This window comes from Geotrypetes seraphini, chromosome 2, assembly GCF_902459505.1.
Source record: "Geotrypetes seraphini chromosome 2, aGeoSer1.1, whole genome shotgun sequence".
NCBI lineage: Eukaryota > Metazoa > Chordata > Amphibia > Gymnophiona > Dermophiidae > Geotrypetes > Geotrypetes seraphini.
The window spans coordinates 417,765,780-417,782,505 of record NC_047085.1 but is presented as its reverse complement, the minus strand read 5'-3'; the positions used below and the strand labels follow the sequence as shown (position 1 = coordinate 417,782,505).

Genomic DNA, 16,726 nt, shown 5'->3' with positions numbered 1-16,726 from the left:
AAAGGGCTGAAGAAGAAGCTGGTCAGTTGAGCTTTATGGAAGAAGAGGATGGGGCCTCCTGCCGAAGAAGCAGCAAGATGGTGGTGTCCCAGTACAGTGAGGGGGTCGATCTGGCATCCCTTCCCCTCACTGTGCTGAGGATACTGGCCGCCGCTGCAAATTATTAGCCCTTTGAAGGCTGAAGAGGAAGCCGGTTGGTTGAGCTCCAGGGAAGAAGGGAGTGGGGCTTCCTGCCTAAGAAGCTGCAAGATTGAGGTGTTCCAGTGCAGTGAGGGGGATGATCTGGCTTCCCTTCCCCTCACTGTTGAGCTGGAGTAGACTATATAGCTGATGTTCTCTACAACACTAGCAGTCACGAGCAAAGTTTCAGCATATTCATTTTCATCCCACAGAATGCTCTGGATCAGGCAGTGGGCTGGAGATTACTCCTCCAAAGCTATCTTCAGCAGACTTCCTTTCAAGGGACAAATGTTGTTTAGAAAAGGATTGGACGATCTGCACGGTGTGGCAGATCGACAGCCAAAATCTGTATCTGACAGCAGTCTGTGAACCTCTAGAGGCCCAGGACAGTCTAATTTTCAAGGCTCAAGGCAGGTAGTCTCCACTCAGAGATCTTTCCAAGGAGCCAGACAGAGATTCTCAGGCCTCAGGCAGAGCTAAGCCTTCAGTTCTTGTTCTGCTCCAACCTACAAGAAAGCATAATGATTCCAGGTCCCAAACAGTTCCCCTGATGATAGACGGATGGCTCTTGGAGTATGTGGAGGCCTGGCTGCAGATCATTCAGAGAAGATCATTCAGAGCAGTTACAAGCTTGAATTTGCCCAGCCCCTAACAGATTGGTTTGTGGACTCCCTGGTGGGGCGACCAGAGAAAACAAGCAAGGTCGCAGTCACAGTTCATAGGCTGTTAAATAGTCAGGCCATGGAGTTTGTATCGCCTGAAGATTCGGGCTCAAGCAGATACGTCGTGCCCAAGAAAGGCTCATACGACTGGAGACCCATTCTGGATCTTTCACACATCACTGCAGTGTTGAAAGTGTTGCACTTTCTCATGGAGGAACCAGGAGAATTTTCTGGCCTCACTGGATTTGACGGAGGCCTGCCTGCACATTCCCGTCTTCTAGAATTCAGAAAGTTTCTGAGACTTCATGTCTTAGAAAATCATTACCAGTTCTTGGCTCTTCCCTTTTGGGCTGGCGACAGTTCCTCGGACCTTTACCAAGAGCAGTGTATCTCAAACTGTGTGCCTCCTGAGATTTCAGGTGTGCCATGGTACACTGGGGAGGAGAGGTGCCGGCACCAGCTGACTGCCTACAGGACGTGCTTCTCGTGGCACAAGGCACATCCTGTAGGCACCCAGTAGGTGCCAGCACCTGTCCTTTTCTCTGGCCCTCTTCCTTTCTGGCATCCCCACTGATGTCTCAGGGCCCGCTTGGAGGGCCTTCACACACGCGAACATTGACATGATGTCACACATGCATGTGATGTCATCATGGCGATATTCACGCACTTCCAGGAGCCACGGCCACTATCTTTAGTGTGCCACGGCTCGAGAAAGTTTGTGTGACACTGACCAAGAGGATGGTGGTAGTAGCTGCCCATCTACTTAACTCGGTCTTCCAGGTTCACCCATACATGACCAACTGGCTGATCAGAGCTCTGTCATTCCCAAAAGGAGAACAAGCAGTAGCCCACATTTTTCAGGTCCTATAGAGCCTGGGCTGGATAGTGAATTTCTGAATGAGCCAACTGGTTCCGTCCAAATCCCTGGAATACCTGGAAGTCATCTTCAACACATCAGAAGCTCATGATTACCTTCTAGAGACACACAGACAGTAGCTTTGCTCCCAGATAACAAGCTTGTTGACCTCACCAGCTCCCTTCACGTCTCACTACCTCAAAGTGTTAGGCTCCACGGCAGCCACGACAGATGTGATCCCTTGGGCAAATGCCCACATGCAGACTCTCCAGAGTGTATTATTGTCAAGGTGGTCACCTCAAAGGGTATGCCCCTCAGAATAGCCATGTGGGTAATTGTTTGTCTAAGGGACTTACTGCAATTGATACCTGATCAGAGGCATTGGTCAGCCTCCAGAAAGAAGAGGTCAATCAACAGATTGGCATTGCAGAGGCTGGAGAAGAATCTGGAGGAGCAAGTCTACTGCGGTGGAGTATGCCATTCGCCAGGAAGGCACTAAGAGTGTACAGCTGTGTTTGGAGGTCCGCTTATTATGCAGGTGGGTGGAGTTTCATCTTCAAATATTTTCAGCAGTGCATGTAGTGGGAGTGGACAATGTCCAGCCCAATTTCCCCAGCAGACAGGCACTGGTTCCAGGAGAATGGATGCTGTCTGCAGTAGCCTTCCAATCCTTTGGTGCTAGGGTTGCCCATTCGATTTGATGGCGGTCCGAACCTGGAAGTGCTGGTCTGGACGCTCTGGTCCGGCCATGGCCGAAGAATGAGCTCTCGTATGTATTTCTTCTGTGGCCCATAATAGGCCAAACACTCCACAGGATTGCAAGCTTTCAGGGAATGGTCATTCTCGTAACTTCAGATTGGCCCCGCAGTTCGTGGTATGCAGAACTAGTGCGTCTTCAAAAGGTCGCAAGTCTCACACTGTGAATACAGCTGAACCTTCTTTCTCAGGGATCAGTGGTCACAGACATTCCGGATCTCTCTGCTCTTAATGGTGTTGCTCTTGAGCTCATGGCATTAGCACACAAAGGATACTCAAATGTGGTCATTGATATCCTGTTCAGAGCCAAAAAGCCTACGAAGGTCTCTCTGCTTATGCTAAGACATGGGAAACTTTCTAGCACTGTTGCCTTAAAGAGAAGGCAGAGCCTTTCTCTTCTCTGATCTCCTTGGTGTTGGCCTTCCTCCAGGCAGGCCTTGACACAAGGGGCTTACAGTGGCATCCCTGAGAATTCAAGTGGCAGTACTCTCTTGTTCAGGGTTCAAGAGCGTAGGACTTTGTTGGCATCCCATCCCAACATAGCCAGATTCCTAAAGGGGTGCTGCTGCTCAGGCCCCAGGTAAAGCGCCCATTTCCTTTATGGAACATTGTGGTTTTGCAAGGCCTCAATCAGGCTACATACAAGCCACTGAAGAAAGCATCATTAATGGTTCTGATGCTCAAGTCTTTTTTTCTTATGGCTATTATCTCAGCGAGAAGAGTCTTGGAGCTACAGGCTCTTTCATGCAGAGAGCCTTTCCTCAAGTTCACAGAGGCCAGTGTCTCTTTGTGCTCTATTCCATCCTTTTTGCCGAAGATTGTTTTGGCTTCTTAAGTCAATCAAGAAGTTGGATTGCCAGCATTCTAGTCCACGGTTTGAAATAGAAGGGCAGATTATGAAAAATTTGAATGTGAGAACAGTGCTTCTACGATATCTTGAGGTCTCCAATGAATTCAGATAGAAGTTCTGATCATCTTTTGGTGCTTACTAGTCAGGCTAGCCGTAGCACTTCAGCTTCCAAGGCATCCAGAGAGGAGAAGAGCGTGGGAGCACTGCTCCGCCTCTCCCCGATCCAACAGGAGACCTCTGCCTTTGAAAAATCAGCGATTCCTGAGGCACACAGACATTTCTCAGCCCCCACACCGATACCTGTGGGCTGCTGGGAACACAGAGGCATCCATAGAGGAGAAGAGCGTGGGAACACTGCTCCGCCCATCCCCTGAGCCAGCAGGGAAAACTTTTCCAATTGTTAAGTATTAGCATGAATTCATTCAACTGTAAAGTATAATTACTAGCTCTCAAAAAAAATTCATTCAACTGTAAAGTATAATTACTAGCTCTCAAAAAAAAAAAATATATATATATATAATAGGCAAAAGCAAAAAAAATTGTGCTAAATACTTGTTGACGCTTATAATCTGTTAAATGCTTGCTGTTTTTCTTAACATTTGATAACTGTTGTCGATTCTTAAATAATCTGTTAAATGCCTATTGTATCTAACAATCTATGCTAATTTGAGCATTGAATCAATAGCTGGAATATCTTCACTCACCTTCCACTAGATCAATCTCAGAATTTTTCCAAATTTAGAATCGCTCTACTAGTTTTCTTCTAACATCGTCGGTGCTAATACCAAGTACGTCATTATCCAGCCGCTCCTCTATCCTTAACCTCTCACACGCCCCAAACAGGCCCGTCTAGCCCATAGGTCCCCCAACTCTCATCATGAAGCCACCTTCTTGGCTCCTTCTTCTCCTACTCTGCTCTTCTCTCAAACTCTCCCCCTGCCTGACACCCCTTCCCCCAACCTCCTCGACACTGCAAATGCTCGCAGTACCTGCCCTGGCCTCAGAATTCCCACGCTGATACGCCCCAAACACCACCCATCCTATAAAAACCCTCGTAAAGTCAACCACGCCTCCCTAAAACCTGTCCCCGCGTCCATTCTCTCCAACCCTGCCTCTGATTCTCTCACCCCAATCCCGACACTTTATTGCAATGCCAGATCTGCTTGTAATAAGATTCAAATCTTGAAGGACCTACTCGAGGATTCAGACCCTGGATTCCTATTCATCACAGAATCTTGGATCACATAAGATGACCAATTTACTCAAAACGAACTTTGCAACCACGGCTACCAAGGCCTCTTCTCTCCCAGAACTAACCGAAAAGGAGGCGGTCTGGTTCTCCTTTTCAAATCATTCTTCGATGTCCAGCTCCTTGAAAAGGGCAGCCTCTCCTCATTAGAATACATGCTAGCCTCAGTTAACGATGAATACCACCCTCATCCACTGGGTATCCTGCTCCTATACCGCCCACCTACCCCTTGGAACAATTCCTCCGAACTCGTCTTTGAAACCATAACAAACGCCTTCCTCAAATTTCAAAGATTACTGATCATCGGAGACATCAGTCTCCACCTTGACGATGTCACCAACAAGGACGCATCCGAATTTAATAGCTTCCTCTCCTCTTTAGGCTTTCCCCCTCCCACTCTCTCCCCTACCCACGAAAAAGGCCACACACTAGACCTCATCAGTTTTCTGGATCTCACTACTCACAAAACCTCAACCACTGACATTCGCTGGGAAATCGTTCCCTGGTCCGATCACTTCCTAGGGGATTTCTGTCTCCCAATCTTCATGTCACATTTTGGGCCCCCATCCTGCACCTCAAATTCTATTACCTTCCGCAAAAAAAATCTCAAGCAATCTGTTCTGGATCAATTTTCTTGACAAATTCTCCCCCATCCCTAAACCTGCAGAACCAGAAACAAACTGGCAAAACTGGGTCGCCCTCTCCGAGTCCACCTTCCTTTCCCTCACCCCTCTCTTCACTAAAACCATCTCCTATTCCCACAAGGCACCTTGGTACCTCCCATACCACAGAGAACTGAAACAGAAATGCCAAGCTCTGGAACGAAAATGGAAAAAATCTAAATCCCCTACAGACAGCCACTCCTGGAGGGTCAATATTAAATTCTACAATACTGTTCTAAAAAAAGCAAGGAAAAACTTCTACGGTGACAAAATCTCCAAATCCAACAACCAGAGTAGCACATTATTTAACATCTGGCGTTCCTTAACCTCCAATAATGCCTCCATCCTCCCCTCCTCCCCCTCAGTTGATTCTCTGGCAAAGTTCTTCAGCAACAAGGTCTCCACCTTTAGGCGCTCCTTCCCTCCTGCAATCTCCTACAAATCTCTGATTCCAATCGACCCCAACCCTATCCTTACAGACTCCTACCCTATCCCAGCTGACAGATCCTGGTCTTCCTTCGAACTTGTTTCTGAATCCCTGGTCCATAATCTCTGCCTCAAATTGAAATCCTGCAATTGTACCTTGGATCCATACCCCGCCTACCTTTACGAGAACACTCCCCCTCAGGCTATCTCATCTCTTACCATTCTCATAAACTCTGCCCTCCATTCGAGTCTATTCTCCCCATAAATGGGCCATATCTCCTTAACCCCACTACTGAAAAAACCTGATCTAGACCCCTCTACACCATCCAGCTACCGTCCAATAGCAAACATTCCTCTCCTTACCAAGATGCTAGAATCCATCATATCCACTCAACTATCTTCCTACCTTGAAAAATTCACCATTCTGCTACCCTACCAATACAGCTTCCGTCCCATCTTCAGCACCGAATCCCTTCTGACCTCCTTAATCTCAAAAGTTCAACATCTCCATTCTCATAAGTTTGCCGTCCTTCTTCAATTCAACCTCTCTGCAGCTTTTGATGTCATCCATCATGATATCCTACTTTATCAACTCACCAAGATAGGCATTAACTCCACAGTCCTTGACTGGTTCTCGAAGTTCTTACGTTCCCGCTCCTACACAGTCAACATGAAGGGCACTTCTTCCTCCCCCTGGAACCCGATCTGTGGAGTCCCACAAGGCTCACCTCTCTCCCCTATCCTTTTCAACATTTATATGTCCTCTCTTAAACTCTTCCACCTCTCCCCCCTTGAAACACTTTACACTTACGCAGATGACATCTTTGTCCTCCTTGAGACCAACCTCTCTGCGAACATATCCTCATGTATATCGAATCATCAATCCTGGGCCCACACTGTCCAGATGAAATTGAACGAATCCAAAACAAAACTTCTCTGGCTCAGCCCAAAATTGGACCAACTGCCCACCTCCATCCCTCTGTCCTCTGGCCCCACTCTACATCTTGAATACTCAAGTAAAATTCTGGGAGTCATCATTGACTCTATACTTTCCTTCAATGATCACCTCAACTCCCTAATAAAAAAATGTTTCTTCAGCCTTCACATGCTGAGGAAAATGAGAACCTGTTTCCATCAAAAACACTTTGCCGTCCTTGTCCAATCCACCATCCTTTCCAGACTGGACTATTGCAACTCTATCTACCTAAGCCTAACAAAGAAAAACCTTCAAAGACTCCAGCGGATTCAGAATGCCGCTGCTAAGCTTATCTTTGCAAAAAGCAAATTCGACCACGTCTCACCGCTTTTGTCCAAGCTCCACTGGCTTCCGATAATCTCCAGAGTCCACTTCAAATGTGCCTGCCTTACTTTCAAGATCCTACACGGCATCCTCCCCCCTTTTATTCCTCTTTCTTGGAATTCCTCTAACCCCAATTCCACCAGATCCACCCAAAAACTGAAACTCTCCTTTCCCTCTCTAAAAGGCGTCTCCCTTGTAGGAAAACTAGGTTCCTCCCTCCCTTTTAGATTCACTGAGCTCTGGAACAACCTTACCTCCCCTCTTAGGAATCTGAGCTCCCTCCAACTCTTCCGTAAACATCTGAAAACCTGGTTATTCTCAAAAATGTAACTCTTCCTCCCTCTCTGATTATTCTAGTCCTCTAAATTTCCTCTTCATCCTTCCCTTCTCTGGAGTTCCTTTCTACCCTAACTCCTGTTAACCGTGTCGAGCTTTACGAATGTAGAGATGATGCGGTATGCAAACCTAAGGTTTAGTTTTGTTAGTTTAGTTTCCAAGGTCACAATATCCAGATGGATCCATAGGGCCATTCCATCAGCATATATTGCTTGTGGTAAACAGTCACCAGTCTCCATAAAGACACATTCAATTAGAAGTGTGGCTTCTTCGTGGGCAGAAGCTCGGACAGTCTTCCCCAAGGAGATTTGTAGGGCAGCGACTTGATCCACTCTACATACTTTTTCCAAGTTTTAAAGAGTGAATGTAGCAACAAGGGAGGACTCCGCCTTTGGATCCTCAGTGTTGTGGGCTGGCGCAGTGGTCCTACCCTAGCTTTCTAGGACTGTGTTTGTACATCCCTTCTGTCCAAAATGGCACACTATTGCACTAGAAAAAGAGATTAGGATTTTACTTTGCTAATATCTTTTCTAGTAGATAGATATGTCACTCTGGAGCCCCACAAATGTCAGTTATCTCCTGTGCCTACCTACTATCTTAATCACAAAGTTACAGTCCAAACTGAAATTTGGATGTCAGTCATTCCTTAGGAGAATAAAAAAATTAACTATTGCTATAAAACATTGGGGGTTATACTTGTGCACCATAAATGTTTCTGTTTTGATTGTTCAATGGAATGTTTACTATGTTTATTATGATTTCAGAGCAGAACAGAGTTGTACTTCGGGGAGTTTCTCCGTACCCCTCCTTCACATGTTTCTATGTTGGGTTATTGCCTGCTTTGGTACAAACTAAAGGGGGCAGCAAAGCCCTCTAGTAAAGGAGGAAGGATTCTAAAGCTGGAGAGGATTCCTTCTGCACAGCTTGTAAGCATGGGCATATTACCCCTCCATCCAGTATAACACACCTATCTACTAGAAAAGATATTAGCAAGGCAAGAGCCTAATCTCCTTTTAAGAAAGCAAGTAGAGAGTATAGAAGTCTTGTTCATAATATCTATTTTAATCTTCTCTTGTAGTGATTATATATACTGTGTTAGCGGTTTACATTTCAGCAATAAGAACATAAAGAGTTTCCATACTGGGACAGGCCAATGGTCCATCAAGTCCAGTATCCTGTTTCTAATTATACATTGAGTGAAAACATATTTTCTCTTGTTTTGTTTTAGATGTGTTATTGTGTAACTTCATGGCATATACCCTAGTCTTTGTAATTTGAAAGAGTTAATCTAATTTACCCATTCTACTCCATTCAGGATTTAAAGAGCCCTAACATATCTCCCCTCAGCCATCTTTTTTTCCAAGCTGAAGAACCCTAGCTTCTGTAGCTTTTCTTCATAAGAGGGTCTTTCCATGTAAATCTTGTACATGACATGTACTTTTAGCTATCTTTACTAGCTGTTCTGAGGATGTAGTTTGGTTGGAGCTGTGGCAATGTTGCAATGTGCATATTTTATGAAACGCAGAGTTTACATACATTTGCACTTTCTTCAGAGCAGGTATAAATTTGCTCACTGTTAGAAATAGTTCTGATAGTCTGTTATCCAAAGATATGTAAGCACTTATTTTGCCTTTATAATGGACATTTTATTTATTTATTTTAAAAATGTATATACTGTTTAAACCTAAACAGTTTACATATCGTTACATACATAATTTAGTAAAACAAATAAAATAAACATAAGCATATAATCATCAGAAAATCACATAAAATGCCCTTCAAAAGAACAGTTGCAAAGATCAGTTCCTAAAAAAATGCATTAACAAATAACTGTGTTTTTAATAGTTTTCTGAAATTACCCTTGTCATAACATTTTCATAATTGACTGACAAGTGAGTTCCACAATTTGACCCCACGCACAGCAAAAGGCCATTTTACTGGTCACAGCATGTTTTGGATTAGCATTTGTTTTTAAAAACGCTAAATTCTCGGAATTCAGAGGCCTAGATGGTAAATAGTTTGACATCTTGCTTTTAAACAGTTCGGGTATGGTTCCATACAAGAACTGATGGCAAATCATTAATGCTTTATATTGAGATCTAAAAACAACAGGCAGCCAATGCAATTGTTGGAGATAGGACATCTTTTTGGACATCTAATCTAATATTTGTGCGTTGTGCAAACCTAAACAGGCTCAAGGCGACTTGCAGTGGAAAAAGGGTTCTTGAGGCATAGAAGGGAGGGAAGGGGGAAGGAAGAGAAAAGGGAGAAAAAGGAGAAGGACCTAATCATACTAAGCATAAAAATTTGAAAGTTACATGTAGTGATCATGTAGATGTCAGTTATCAAAGAGTAGGGTTTTCAGTTTGTTTCCTGAATAGGACATGGCTGTGTTCTGTTCTAATTGTTTTTGCAAGGTCATTCCAAATTTTGATTCCCAGGAAGGTGAGCATGTATAGGGATATTCATCTGTACTTGAGATTTTTTTATCGAGGTGAGGTTTAGTTGAATCCTCTTAAGAATTCTGCGAGACACATAGGTGATTTGATATAACATTGTACTTTCCCTGTATATTTAATCCTTTGTTGTAGAGAATCATCAAATTTCATATCCATTGGTATTCTATAATTCTTGGTTTAATATTTTTAAAAAGCTGCAAATATATACTCCTTATTTTACTGATCTTGTATAGCCATGTCCCAGACGTTAGGATATACTTATCAGAAAGTTAAACCTTTGGAATACTAATACATGCAGAAAGTCCTTATAATTTTCTGAATTATTTTTTAATGAGTAAATATAGTAGTTGTATTCACAATTAGCAGGTTTTCTCAGAGGATAGCATCTGGGCAAAGGCTTCTTGGTTTCAATCTAATGTAGAAGAGCAGGAATGAGGAAAAGGCAGAACAATAAAGTATTCCAAATGCCGGGAAAAAGATGCAGAATTATTCTTGCGTGAAGACAAATGCTCAGGAATGTGTATGTGCATATGTTGATGGTAAATAGACGGTCCTTAATCAAATTGGAGGAGTCAGCCATGTTTAGCTGATGTAAGCAGAAGCACGAGTGTGTCCCTGAACAAAGGGACAGAGAAGAGCATCCAAGGCAAAGGAGGGGGGTGCAAGAGAGACCAATAAGACCAGAACCTAGCACCAGGTAGCAGACAATAGGTCATACCTTGCTGACCAGGAAGTGAGACAAAGGATTCAAGTTTAGATGAAGGAAGAAAAGGAACTGGTCTTAGGAGAAAGACCACTGGCAGAGAAGCTTTTATAGGCAATCAGGAATGACTGTAGGATGTGTAAGACTACATTGCCCACAATGCCTAGCTCACATATCCTGGTAGGAAGTAACTACAGCAATAAAGTTCTGTAATTACATAATGCATATCTTGGAGCCCTGTCACAACCAGGGTAAGGCTGCCGGGGGTATAACATCTTATCTTGTACATTAATACCATTTCTAAAGGCTCAAAGTGATATGCAGATATCAGCCATCTTCTGTCAGTATAGTAATATCTAATTTGTATTGGCCTTTTTAGAGCATTGCCATGGAATTAAAGTAATTTCCCATCTCTATGTTAAGTAACTGTCTGTCTCAGAAATCATTGTTGTGTCTCTTTTCAGTAATAGAACATGATACAAAACCATAAACTTTTTTTATCATTTCTTTTTTGTTATAGCTGTTTATTTGCCAGTACCACATCTGGTTGGCAGCTGATACAAAGGGGATTTTGGTACTCATTCCCGGAAATCCGATGTTCAACATTATCGTGAGCACTTTTATCTTTGTGTGTGTGTCACATGAAATTTCTCAGATCACCAATGATCTGGCACAAGTTATGATTCCGAAGGATAGCCCTACTCTTCTGAAAAGGTTGCTGTGCATAGTGGGATTTTTCTCTGGACTTCTACTACTCTCAGCAGCCCAAGAGCAATTAAGACATTAGCTTTAAAAGGAAGCCAGAAAAATGATCTGCAGGCCTAATATATATTTGACTGGAAAAAATTACTGGAGGTAAAGAAATAATCAATAAAAAGCAGCAGAAGAAGAAGCCAAGATGAAATCTTGTTGAAGTTGTACATACTGTCCCAACATATAAATGTATCCAGTCATTCCTTTTCTGAGAATTTGTATTCATCAAATGACTGTAAAGTGGTACTAGTAGCAAGCCCTTGTTTTCTATAGGGTACCTGTTAAAGTTTACCTGTTTCTTTAGAAGTAACTCTCTTATGAAGGCACAGAATACTGAAGTTGGTTGGCCAGTGTCATTGACAGATAAGGAATTTAATGTTGTGTGCAAGCATTTGTGAATACAGTGGAACCTTGGTTTATGAGCATAATTCCTTCCAGAAGCATGCTCGTAAACCAATTTATTCATATATGAAAGCGAGTTTCCCCATAGGATGTAAGGGAAACTCGCTTGATTCGTTCCACCTCCTCCCCCCTTCCCTTGGCCATCGGCGCTGCTCCACCCCCCCCTGCGATCCGGCATCCCACCCACTCGCATCACCCCCCCCCCCCCCCCCCGCCGTGATCTGGCATCACCCACCCAACCCACCCAAACACATTCTCTTACCCCTATATGGCACAGGACGCACAGAATCTCGGAGAGGGTGAGAACTAGAAGGCCTGGAGCATGTGCATGTGCTCAAGGCACAGCACAAGGAAGAGGGAAGATCTTTGGGCACCGGCACGTCCTGTGCATTGTGCTGGTGCTGGTGCCATATAGGGGTAAGAGAATGTGTTTGGGTGGGGAGAGGAAGCGACACGAGCAGGGGGGATGCCGGATCGCAAGGGGGGTGCTCGTAAATCGAGTCAAGCTCAGTTTCCGAGGCACAGATTTTGCAAATGTTTTGCTTGTCTTGCTAAAAACTCGCAAACCGCAGCACTCGTAAACCGAGGTTTGACTGTATTTACTAGGGTATGGCAGATGGCTGTTTCTAAGCGTGTTTATCATTTGATTGTTCATGTAGGAACCATATCAGAGACTGTAAGTGCAATTGGTATGATGTATCTGTACTGGTATATGTTATAAATGTAATTTTACTGGTAACTGGGGTAATTTTATAATTTAAGGTTTATTAAGTTATTGCTTATTGATTAGTATTTCTGAGCTGGGATTATTTCAGATGTAAAGCCAATATAACTTCTTTGGAGTTATTGTTACAAAGCCTTTGAGAAAAACTTGCTTATGGAGTAGAGGAGTAGACTAATGGTTAGGGCTGCAGCCTCAGGACCCTGAGGTTGCAAGTTCAATCTCAGTACTGATGCTTGTGACCATGGAGATACTCCATTGCCCCAGGTACGTTAGTCATATTGTGAGCCGATTAGGACAGATAGGGAGAAATACTTGAGTACCTGAATGTAAACCACTTAGGCTATAAGTGGTATATAAATATTATAAATAAATAAATAGGACTTTTTAGCAGTTGATGGTAACAAACCTGGTTCAGAAAACAAATAGAAAGGGTGTGAAAACTGTACAATTAAAAGCTGGAGAAAACAGGGTCTTCTGTATCTCAAACCAAATATTACACTATTGCATGGTGAAAAGAGGTCATATAGTTTCCTAGTATACTACTTGAGAAAGTCTAGAATTAGTAATCATCGACTCCTGACCACTTACTCATGTACTATGTTACTATAAGAATCTTCAAGAAAATAGCCTTAGGAAAATTCTTTCTAAACTAGCTTCAAGAGAAATATACTGTGTATATAGCCCCAGTTTAGAAAAAAACAGCAGTGACCCATTCAGCCATGTTGTAGCAAAGGTGTTTTGGGGTACAAAACTTGTTTCAAAGTTTTAAAAGAAATTAGGGATTTGAATTGTAACTTAAAGAAGTTTCCTTGACAAATGTTTACTAATTTTTGTTTAGCTGGTGTTTTTTGTGGTGTAAATATAATTCTCTGTTTCCGGATAATGCTTCACGTATGTTCTTTGAACAAATGGGCAATGATAAACCATACAAATTCTAACTTGATCATGTTGTTTCCTAAATTTTTTGCCTTAACCCATCAGAGCTGTGAATCTATAAACAAAAGTAAGTAATGAGTAGAAAAAATCTCCGGTAGCTGGAGGTGCTATAGAATTAGTTCTCTGTGTGAATTGCAATCTACTGGTCTTAGCAGCTTAGTGTACTGCTAGGAAGTGAACTAGCTGGACATATTTGGGAAATTCTTTAGCTCATTTAGAACATCAGCAACGTTAATCTGCTCAAATCATAATGCATTATGAGGGCAATTTTATAAAATTCTAGTGTAACAGCCTGTAATTTAGGCACATGCACTCAACATCAGCCATAGAGCAAGTCTAAGTGCTCACACACCTAAATTGATGAAACGTGCATGAAATATAGTATTCTGCAATTTACTTGTGTAACTGCACCGTCCATGTTACAACCATGCCTTCCAAATAAACATTATTGCCTTTACACTCCTTTTTATAGAACAGGCATTTACATTTGTATGTGCTGGATTCTAATCATTTATGTGTTTACGTATTTGGCACATAAATGCTAAAATTGCCTTCTGTATGTCTGAGCATTATAAGGAGTTGCGTGAGTTTCCATGAATGGGTATGTATCTGTGAATGATTTTTTTTTTTAATGGTTTTGTTTTGGGGTTTATTGTTGGCCTTATACTCTATAAATATTATTTATCTGTTATAAATATTGTTTGAAGATTTTTAATATTTTCAAATGTACCTTTGTGCTATTATTGTATGTGTGGTAAAATATATTGTATTTTGGGTTATGATTGTGTAAAATATTACTTAATTTAAAGATTCAATAAAAGTTTCCTGGATACTTATTTTTCTAACAAACCTTTGGACCAGTGCAGAAACTAACAAGTCTGTTTCTGCTGTGATTTCTAAGAAATTTCTCCTCTTTTTGGTTTACATATAAACAGATATCAGCCCTAACTCCTTAAATCAGTGGGTCTCTACCAGTGTATCACAAAGAGCTGGGAGGTGTCACCAAACATTTGAAATAGACAGCAAGCCCATGCTTTCCTCATGAAACATTTGTGCCTGCAGGCTGAGGAAAGTGCAAAGCAGAGAATTAGGTACTAGAAAGTCATATAACTGCTCTCTGACTCGGCTTCCTCTGCATTTCCAATGTTCACTGTTGCCACCAGCCCAAGTAGGAAATACTCACGATTGCTTCCCCCTCGTGCTGCCTGGCAACCCCCCAGCTTCATCCTAAACCTACATATGCTTCCACCACAATTACTGCTGCCACCAGCCCAGGCTCGAAATGCGGTATTCTTGAGGTTGATATAAGTTTAGTGTGAATTTGTTTACTATTCAACCACATATTGAAAAATTGTCTGCAGCACAGCAGTACCAGAATATTTTTTGAGAAAAAAATAGCTTTAATTCAATAACAATTCATAAAAAACTAAATTCTGTTAAGAATAGTTTATATTTGCCTTGCATCACTTTTAATTATGCTAAAAGGATATTTGGGCTCTTCTGCTGTAGTTTGTAGTGTTCAGTGGGTTATACACACAAACATAGCCTGTCAATGTGTCACAATAGAAGAAAGGTTGAAACCACTGTCCTAGCTGTGATATCAATATTTTTGGCGTTATAGATCTGAGGTACGTAATTTTAGAATACTGTACATGTTTTCCATTCAACCACATCCATAAATCATATACATATGGAATGTATGTACATATGTTTATATGACCTGTGTATAGATGTTCACAGGGGTGGAGTTTGTGGCAGAGGGGTAGCTGAGTTGTGATGTATTCATGTATTATAAAATACATGTGTACATATGTATAGTGCATGCATATGTTTAAATCTTTTTTTTTTCTTTTTTAATTTTTATTTGAAGAAGGAGTTTGAATGCATTTTAGAAAAGACATACAAATTGGAATTCAGACAACCAGGATTGGACATGTCACGTTTTGCTAGCGTTTTAGAAAAGGAGCTACGACGTAGAACCTGTTTAGATACACAGAAGAATAGATGTGTATGCACTGGTGATGTGCAGCGGGAGCATCCATTTTACAAAAATGAATGTGGATAACATCAACGGAAGGAGCATAGCTACACAGATGTCTGTGTTAGCACATAAAGGCTTATGTAAATATTTCAGAGCACCAATATAACAACTGGGTGAAATTCAAACAGAAAAAGTTCCCAAAAGACTATGAACTAACAAAAACAAAAAAGGGAACAAAAACCAAAATGAAAATGCCTTTAAACCACGAAGGTGCTCGGAACCATTGCATGGTAAGAAAGTGACCAAACCAGGGCAGCAATCCTGGTAAGGACTTTCAAAGAGTCTATCATAGCACCATCCTCAAGCGGTAGAAAGGTATTTAAATTTTGGTGAGTGTCTTTTTATATTATTTTTCTTTTTTCTATTAAATGTCCATTTAAAGTGTCCAATACTTAAGTGAAAACTATGATCCTCAAAATAGGCAAAACTTAGCTGTGAGAGTTTAGGAAGCCAACTTGCTACAGCAGGTACAGGAGGGTTGTAACGTGTTTCGCCGACAGGCTTCTTCAGAGAACCCCCATGCTGGATGGAACATCAAGTTCAACAACTTCCTAACGAAAGAAGACAGAGACAAATCATTGTAAGAATTCAAGCCCCATATGCTCTCACAAACTCACGACGCTGCTGGCTGGATACCTGAATCTTCACTTCTAAATCGATTGCATTTCCTGTTGACATCAGAAGCAGCTGATCCCCCGGTTTAAATACTATGCCTGGGTGTCAATCATCAGTGTAGAAACGCCCACCACTCCACCTCCCGATTTAACCAGTAGGGGTCACTGTCTGCCAGTGAAATATCCATGACTGTTCTCTCTTCCATAGCCAAGCCTGCTTGTTCCCACCTCTCTTTAAACTTGGAACTTCCAAGACCACAAATTTAAGATCTTCCAACCTATGAGATTTGATCTGCCAATGTTGAACCAGTGGAGCCCCAGTGTCTCCCCTGCGGATCTTACTGAGGTGTTCTGTGATCCTGACTCGAACACTCCTGATTGTGTGTCCAATATATAATAAATTGCATGGACAGGAGATCATATACACGACCCCTTGAGTCTCACAATCTGTATGTTGTTTCAAAGTATGTGTCTTAGACAAGCGAGGGTGAACAACTTGCTGCGTTTCCATGGCATATAGACATATACTGCAATGGCCACACTTGAAGTGGCCGCTGGGGGGCACTGAGGAACTAGGGGACCATACTCAAAAATTGAGAAGAAGTTATCCAATCTCGCAGGTTCTTTCCCCTGGAATACGCAAACATGAGAAATTGATCAAACCTTCAAGTGTCTGCAAAATGTGAAAGTGGGACTTAATTATTTTTTTGATTGCAAAAGATCTATAAGAATAAGGCAGCGTGTATACTATCCGAGGCTCAACAGGGGCAGCAGAACTGGCCAAAAGATGAACTCGTTGGGCAAACAATGCCCACTT

The 16,726-nt window shown here is 42.2% G+C and overlaps 1 protein-coding gene across 1 annotated transcript in view; it reads left to right on the top strand.

The window, feature by feature from the left end:
- The window catches only part of CASD1 (CAS1 domain containing 1), a 239,267-nt gene extending 227,530 nt beyond the window's left edge, over nt 1–11,737 (top strand). Inside the window, exon 18 of the mRNA XM_033931105.1 lies at nt 10,960–11,737. Coding sequence (XP_033786996.1) covers nt 10,960–11,226 — 267 coding nt within the window. The 3' untranslated portion in view covers nt 11,227–11,737. The remainder of the gene's footprint in view (nt 1–10,959) is intronic.
- Nucleotides 11,738–16,726: the final 4,989 nt, after the last annotated feature.